The 8,792-nt window shown below is 27.9% G+C and overlaps 1 protein-coding gene across 2 annotated transcripts; it reads left to right on the forward strand.

Annotated features, from left to right (window-relative positions):
- Positions 1-1,964: 1,964 nt before the first annotated feature.
- On the forward strand, positions 1,965-8,590 carry LOC110652667 (lysine histidine transporter-like 8). Of its 2 annotated transcripts, XM_058146160.1 has the most exons (5): positions 1,965-2,394; positions 3,322-3,455; positions 4,906-5,342; positions 6,848-6,979; positions 7,920-8,590. In XM_058146160.1, exons 1-5 carry the CDS (start codon positions 2,093-2,095, stop codon positions 8,403-8,405), a joined length of 1,491 nt encoding a protein of 496 aa, XP_058002143.1. In that variant the 5' UTR covers positions 1,965-2,092; the 3' UTR covers positions 8,406-8,590. The 2 variants fall into 2 exon arrangements, with proteins under 2 accessions (XP_058002143.1, XP_021663976.2); XM_021808284.2 differs by lacking the exon at positions 3,322-3,455 and having other exon boundaries at positions 2,108-2,394.
- Positions 8,591-8,792: the final 202 nt, after the last annotated feature.

An 8,792-nucleotide genomic window follows, 5' to 3' on the forward strand; every position in this document is an offset into this window, starting at 1 on the left:
AACCTAAAAAAGAACTCTAGAAAATAGTTTTAGATTTTCTTTATTTGTCAATTACATTATAGTTTGAATCTCGTATTTACATAAGAAAATTAAATTTAAAATTTCAATATATTTTTACGACTTTTGTTATTTATCTTACATATGAAATATTATCTATAATTTAAATACTTCAAAAAAATTTAAAGGAGATTTTGAGGTTAAAGTAGTGTTTGGTTGATGAGAAAAGAAAGGAAAATTTGAATTCATTTGGTTGTTTGGTTGAAATAAAAGAATTTTTATACATTTTTTAATAAATTAAAATTTAAATATTTATAAATTTGTCAAAAATATTTTATTTATTTGTTGATTTTCTAAAATTATTTTATTCATTTATTAATAATATAAATTAATATAATTTATTTATAAACTTTATTAAAATTTTGAAATTAAATTTATTTATTCAATAAGACTTAAATAACCATTGAGATATAACTTAAAAACTTAAATAGCCATTTTTATTTAATTCAGAAATGGAGATTTAACAGTATTAAATTTTAGATTTTGTTGAGCTATTTTCAAAATTTTAAAAGTTCAAGTGATTCATTTGATTTGAAAAGAGTGAGCTTTAAGTGGCTTTTAACCCATTTTTCAAAGAATCTTTTATCTATTTTGTCTATTTTAAATGATTTTTTTTTCTTATTAACACATTTTTATTCTAAACTTTAATGACAATCGGATCCTTAAAGACCAACCCGCCAGAAAGTGGAAACATTTGGTGTGTAACAATTTGGAAATTATAAAGAGCTTGCTTCTTTGTAACTGTGTTTGGGGAGTTTAAATTACTTTTTTTTAATAAAAATATCATTTTAAATATTGATAAAAAAATTATTTTATTATTTTAATATTTTTATAATTAAAATTTATTAATTTTAATATTAAATTATTTTTTAATATTCTCTAATTAATATATTTAAAAAATAATTTCTTCAATTAATCGTGGTTTCTTTTTATAACAGTAATGCTAAATACATTCAAAATGATTAAAGTGAAAGTGAAAATTAAAAATTGATTTGTGTGAGACCTCCCTGCACTGCACAAAATCAACTTGTCAATTTGTACCTAAAATACCCATTTATGAATTAACTTAGCTTACCTACCTCTTAATTTTTTTTTACAAATAATTTTAATTAGAGTACGAATTCAAAATTTTACGCTCCATTATCATCTAGCAAACACTTTTCAATTACCTATCCATATTGTCTACCCTACCTATAATCAATATAGCATATCATGGGAATATTCTTCTATTAAAATTATAAAAAAATTAATATCAAAATAATAAAATATTTTTTAAAGTAATATTTTAACTAATATTTTTTAAAAATATTGTTTTAATCATAAAATTTGAGTGTGTATACATTGTGTTTGAAGGATCAAAATTATATTTATAAATAATAAAAAATAATTTAAAAAAATTAATTTATTATTTTAATATTTTTATGATAAAAATTTATTAAATTTAATTTTTAATATTTTTAATTAATATTTTTAAATATTTAATTTTTTTTAATGAATGAGAAATCAGCTAGCTTTTTCTGCAAGACTAAATTTGTGAAGACTTGGAAACGATACTGACGTCGTTCATATGATATCACTGTTATGACATCCTCGTCATGGAATTCCATTAACTTTGGATCAGACGGACTAATAAATTAGTGAATTTGATTTCAAATTACTTTTGAGTCCTAATTTAATCAGATAAAAAAAATAATTTTACGTGATTTAATTGATTTAAATAGTCGAACCACAATTAATTTAACCAACTTTTAATAATTAATCAAATAATAAATTAATAAAAGATAGACATATAAAATTATAATAATTTAAAAAAATTATTTAATAATTATAATTTTATTGAATTCACACCCATATTATTTCATGTACACTATTCAACACGGAATGACCGCAACATATTTTAATTTCTCCTAGTTACAGTGACCACACGAATTGTGCTTTAAGACGTAACCGGACGAAATTCATTTCCATAAATTCGAGCCTCTCAGCACACGAAAACTAAACAAAAACGTACAAAGGCAAAAGCTTTATGTGAAAAATGTTTGGAAAATACTCCAGTGAAGAGTCACCTCTGCATAACCTGCAGAACGACACCCTCCAAAGCCCTCCTCTTCCGACGACAACGCTGCAAATTATCACCATTAGTGAAGGAATGCAAGGTTGCTTAGACTTAAAAGGTTCAGGCGATTTTCGAAATGATGAGATCAACCCACAAGACACTTGGCTTCCTATCACTGAATCCAGAAATGGTAGCATGTTCAGTTGTGTATTCCATTTGCTTTCCTCAGGAATTGGATTTCAAGCTCTGCTACTTCCTCTGGCCTTCTCTTCTCTTGGATGGTATACATCTCTTCTCTTCCTTTTCAACAGGCTTTTTTTTTTTTTTTTGTTGGGTTCTGTTTCAATAATTCAAAGATAGTTTCATAGTCATATCAATCTCTATTACTTCAATAGGATTAAGACACTGCTGCTCTTATTATCACTGCTAATATGAATATTACAGAAAGGAAAAGACATTTATTTGAATCAGATAAAAGTTCAATTTGTGTTCACATTTTGGCAGCAAAATGTGATTCAATTTAATGTGTAAAATTTAAATTAATGGGATTTTAAAATTGCCAAAATTAATCAATTTACTGTAAATTGCACAACCTAATTATAATTTTGTTAAAATATATGTAAATATAATTTAATAAATATTAAAATTTGATTTCAAAAAATTAAAATTAATTAATTAGGTTTAGCTATTTATTTACATTAATAGATATTACATTTAATTAATCGATATATATTTATTTAATTTTTTTAAAGACTCCATAATTAAGTCCTTATATTTTCAAGAACTTTTTTAAAAAAATTATTTTTCCAGACAAAATTATTTTTTCCAGTCCTTATATTTTCATTTAATTATTTTTTCTACAAGGAAAAAGTCATCCTGTGCAATGAATTTTATGGATTAGTGAGACAATGAAAGTGCATAATTTTTTTCTATTAAAGTAAAGAATTAGGTTTGCGAAAACTCAAATCTAATTCAGTTAAATGAAATAATATATTTTTAATTAAATTAAATTAAATTAAATTAAAATTATTTAATTTATGTGTGGACTTAACTTGTTTGGTCTTTTTATTTTTTAGAAAAGAAAATTTTAAATATCAATTTTTTCTATTCGTCAAATATTAATTAAATTATTAATTCTAAAGAAAAATAAAAGCTTAAATTATTGAGTGAATAAAAGGTTGATAGTGAACTTTTATAATGGGGTGCAGGTCATGGGGAATCACATGTTTATTGCTGGCATTTGCGTGGCAACTCTACACGATCTGGGTTTTGGTCCACCTTCACGAGGCACTGCCCGGGCCCCGTTGCAGCAGATATCTTCAACTTGCCATCGCTTCCTTTGGTTAGCACAAACAACGGCCAACTTATTATTTGTTATCTGGGCTCAATAATTAAAATTTTAAACCAAATTAAATTATTTTAAAAAAATAAATTAAATAATCAAATAGTTTATTATGAATAATCAAATTAAATTAATTAATAAAATAAAATCAAACTAAATCAAATTAAAATTTATGGTTTAATAAGATTTGATTTTTCAGTTTAATTTTGAAAATAATCAGAGTTAATGGATTTAAAAAAAGCTATGTTAATTTAAAAGCTCAATTCAATTTGATTTTCTAATTAATTTAACAAAATAATGAATTACATTAAAAACTAAAATTTTTTAAAAATAATTAACTGAATCAAACCCATTAACTGACCAAACAAATTAAATAAACTGAGTTCATTGAATTAAGTTTTCAATTATAACTGAAAATAGTTCACCATTAATCTAAGTTTATAATTATGATTATTTTTAAACTTTATTAATTATATATGCTAGAACTTTGGAGAAGTACTTTAGAGTCAAAGGGTTTTAAGTTAAGTAAAACGAAGACAGAATACATGCATTGCAGGTTCAGTGAAGGCCAAACTGGTGATAGGGAAGGAGTTAGTTTGAATGGAGTGATACTGCCCCAAAGTAATTATTTTAAATATCTAGGCTCAGTCCTTCAAGTAGATGGGGGGATGTGAGGAGAATGTTAGTCATAGGATTAAAGCCGGATGGTTGAAGTGGAGATGTGCCACGGGAGTTTTATGTGATCGTAAGATTCCCAATAAATTAAAAGGAAAATTTTACCATCTGACCACATACGATGGCTATGTTATATGGTAGTGAGTGTTGGGCACTGAAAGAGTCGTATGCATCTAAGATAAGAGTTGCAGAGATGAGAATATTAAGGTGGATGAGTGGCCATACTAGACTAGATAAAGTCCGTAATGAGAGTATTAGAGAAAAGGTAAGAGTTGTGCCAATTGAAGATAAGTTGAGAGAAGGGAGATTGAGGTGGTTTGGTCATGTGAAGCGTAGACATACGGAGGCTCCAGTTAGACAAGTAGAGCACATTAGGTTAGAGGATAGAAAGAAAAAAAAGGGGTAGACCTAAATTGACTTGGAGGAGAGTAGTATAACATGACCTAGAAGCATTACACATTTCTGAGGATTTAACCCAAAATCGTTTAGAGTGGAGAAAGTAAATTCATATAGCCGACCCCAAATTTTTGGGATAAAGGCTTAGTTGAGTTGAGTTATAATTATATATGCAACCTTTTATGTTGATATTAATTATAATTAATTTTTTTTAAAGCTTGAATCTAAAACTCTAAAATTTGAATTATCTAATCTAACAGATTTTTTTTTATTGTTAAGAAAATCAATTTTCATTAATTTTATGTCTTTTTCTTATTTATTTATTTAAATAAATGTAATAAAAATTAATACAAAATTAAACTGGTGGGACTCTTTGCAGGTCCAAAGCTAGGGAAACTGGTAGCAATATTCCCAGTGATGTACCTATCAGGTGGCACGTGCGTGATCCTAATAATCACAGGGAGTAGGACCATGAAGCTTTTCTACGATACTGTATGTGGCGGAGGAGCCTCATGCGATGCCAAGTTATTGACTGGGGCAGAGTGGTTCTTGGTCTTCACTTGCGTTGCTATAGTTCTGGCTCAACGTCCTAACTTGAATTCCATTGCTGGCTTCTCCTTCGTTGCTGCAATCACAGCCGTTGGATATTATACTCTAATTTGGGTATCCACCTTCTCTAAGGGCAGACCTTATAGTGCGTCTCATGTCCCTTTACAAAATGGAAAATCTGGTATGGATAGAGTCACTACCATCTTCAATGCACTTGGTATCATTGCCCTTTCGTTCAGAGGTCACAATCTTGTGCTTGAGATACAGGTAAGTAATCAATATAATTGAGAAGTTGGGTGGGAAGTTTTCTTTTTTCCATTTTTTAGTACACTTTAGGACTTTAGCACTTTAGGGTCTATAGTAAGTTTTACCGCAATTCAAAAATTTCACTTCTCTATCATTAATACTTTGGTGAAACAATGGCGAATGATGTTAATAATATTAATGTGGCATGCTAATGTCAACTCCACATCAATTATTACATCTGACGTTGTGCTAACGTCGGCAATTTTTATGAAATTTTCATTTTGTTATCTAAGTACAATAGGTTGAAAGTATAATTTCAATAAAAAAAATTCAAGCATTTAATGCTAAAAAAGCAAACATTTCAAAAGTATATGGAAAAAAAAATTTAGGAGAGAGGGAGAGGAAGAGAGATTTAAAATAAAAAAGAAATGGAATAAAGATGACGCATGGGAGAGATCTGGAGAGAGCCATGGGAGAGTTACAATATCTCTTTTTGCTCTCTCTCCATATCTCTCCCATGCCTCTCTCTCTCTCTCTCTCCTCTCTAATCAAATTGCTTTGTCTCTCTCTCTTAATTTTTATATCTCAATTAGCTAGAGTAAAAGAGAGAGGCGAAGAATAAGATAAAAATTAAGAGGTAGAGAGAGAGGAAAGAGCTGGAGGGAGAGGCCAACAGAAAAAGATATATATATATATATATATATATATATATATATATATATATATATATATATATATATATAAACCTCTCTCCTTTTCTCTCTCTTTCTTAACTTTTTTTATATACTTTAAAATTTTTTTCATTTTTAGCATTTATGATTTGAACTATTTTCTATCGGTAATTCAACCTTAGACTTTCAGCCTTTTACACTTAAGTCATAAAATGAAAAAATCCTAAAAATTATTGACATAAGTGCTGATGTCGAACGTACGTGGCATTTGACATGGAGCTAGCATTATCATACCACGCCAGACGTGGCATTGACATCAATACACTAGGAGTGCCATTAACACCATTAGTCGCTTTTTCAGCAAAGTGCTAATGCCGAAAAGTGGTATCCCTAAGTCACAATGAAACTTACTCAAAATCCTGAAGTGCAAAAGCATGAAAGTCTAAAGTATTAAAATGTCCTTTGCCATTTTTTATGTTCTTAATATTTTTAAAAATAAAAGATATTATCATTATTTTAAATATATGACACATTAAGATAAATATACAAAAGTTGTAAACAAATTAGTTTAGACCAATTCAATTGCCAGTTTTTTTTTTATCAAATTATTAATTTTCTTTTAAAAAACAATTATAATTTAATTTTTGGAGTTCAAAATCATCGGTCGAATCAATTCAAAGGAATCATTTTAGAGTCAAATTATATGGGTCATCTAATTTACGCTCAATTTGTAAATACAAATTATTTCAAATTGGTTTAAATTTAAGAGGGTATGAATACTTAATAATTCAATTTATATTTTCTGTTTAGAAAAACAAAGCATTTATTGAATAAATTTGTTGATGTTGATGCTAGGGAACATTGCCTTCAAGTTCAAAACATCCATCAAGCAAGTCAATGTGGAAAGGAGTGCTCATATCATACCTTGTTATAGCCCTGTGCATGTTTCCCCTGGCAATAGCAGGATTTTGGGCTTATGGAAATAAGGTAAATTATATTTTCGCTTTTAGCATGAATCCATTTAATACAATGATTTGAATTTTTTACAAAATCATATATTTTTTGGTTTGAATTAATTTCTTTTAAATTAATTTTTGTAATTAAAATATTTATTTATCATTGAAGACAAAATAAGAATATAATAATAATCATTTTATATTTCAATTATTTCAAATAATAAAATTCAAATAATTATCTCATTTAAAAAATTTATTCCAAATACATATTTTTTTAAAAAAAATTAGGAAAAGTATATTTTAGTACTATGTGATTTACCTGTTTTATTAATAGAGACATGAGATTTATGTGTTTTTTAATTAATAGAGGCATGAGATTTATTTTTTTGCACTTAAGAGTTTGTATTATTATACAGTTAGTACTTAAGAATAAAATTGTTAAACAGTGTCAACGTATACTGACGTGATAAATCTCTTTACACTTTTAAATTAGCATGGTAAGTGGACTCTCATATTTGGCCATATATAATTATATCATCAATGTAGTGCCATGCTAGAAAAAATGAGAGAAAACATATTATGCCGATATTTACTCTTATATTGTGAGGGAACCAATAGGCAGACTGGTATATATATTGACATAAGTGGGGCTCACTTGCACGTTTACTTAAGAGTACAGGAAGGCTTACTATTCCAACATATATTGGCATCGTTTAATAATTTTATCCTTATATATTAATATCATAATAATGCAAGCATTTAAATGCAAAAAAAAAAAAATCTCAAATCCCTATTAATAAAACGCACAAACCACATGTTATTAAAATATATTTTTTCAAAAAAATTATTTTAATTAAATTCTTTAAAGAGAATTGAATTAAATTTTAGCTTAAGAATCATTTCAAACGGGGTGATATAGAATTGAGGACAACTTTTTGCATATGCTAAAAATTTGTTTCAATTTATGGCAGATACCTACAAAAGTTGGAAATTTGAGCATATTTCTGGAATTCTACAGCCACAATGCCTCAAAATTTATGAAGGGTGTAACATACATGTTGGTAATAATAAACTGCTTCACTTCATTCCAAATCTATGCTATGCCAGTCTTCGACAATTTCGAACTCAGGTACACTAGCTTTAAGAATAAACGATGCTCGCGTTGGGTTCGAACAGGTTTGCGTCTCTTCTTTGGAGGTTTGGCGTATTTGATTGCAGTTGCTTTTCCATTTTTGCCCAGCCTTGCAGGTGTAATAGGGGGAATGGCGTTACCTTTAACCTTTGCTTATCCTTGTTTCATGTTGATATCAATCAAGAAACCCCAAAGAAGCAGTCCAATGTGGTGTCTTAATTTGGGGCTTGGTTGCTTAGGCTTGTTGTTGAGTTTGTTAATAGTAATAGCTGCAGTGTGGACCTTAGCTACTAAAGGGTTTCATGCCAACTTCTTCAAGCCTTAATCAATAAATCCTCAACCTTTTTAGTTCATCTCCGAAGGATTGCCTAGGAATTGACTCAATGGGAGGTTTTTCCTTTTTTTTTTTTTTTTTTTTGTACATTATAGACTTTGTAAAAGGAAGATATTTGAATTCCTAACTTTACTATGAGATCTTGTAATAATAAATGAGTATGTGTTTCAATGGTAGAGATCCCTATGAGTATTTTCTTTTCTATTGATTGATATTTGTCCTTGATGGTTTGGTCCCAAATTTTTTTGTACAAAATAATGTCTAAGGAAAGGATTAATGAACATTTCAGGTTTACCCATATGTGAGGCATGAAAGAAAATAAAAAAAGGGAAAATAAGGTTATAAATCTTCTTGTTATTTTTTCTTCTTTTGTTTGGA

Source organism: Hevea brasiliensis, chromosome 1 (assembly GCF_030052815.1).
Source record: "Hevea brasiliensis isolate MT/VB/25A 57/8 chromosome 1, ASM3005281v1, whole genome shotgun sequence".
Taxonomy (NCBI): domain Eukaryota; kingdom Viridiplantae; phylum Streptophyta; class Magnoliopsida; order Malpighiales; family Euphorbiaceae; genus Hevea; species Hevea brasiliensis.

Coding starts and splice junctions, on each gene's coding strand:
- LOC110652667 (XM_058146160.1), top strand. CDS start 2,093: ATGTTTGGAAAATACTCCAGTGAAGAGTCACCTCTGCATAACCTGCAG. Junction 3,456..4,905: donor ACTTGCCATCGCTTCCTTTG/GTTAGCACAAAC, acceptor GACTCTTTGCAG/GTCCAAAGCTAGGGAAACTG. Junction 6,980..7,919: donor TTTGGGCTTATGGAAATAAG/GTAAATTATATT, acceptor AATTTATGGCAG/ATACCTACAAAAGTTGGAAA.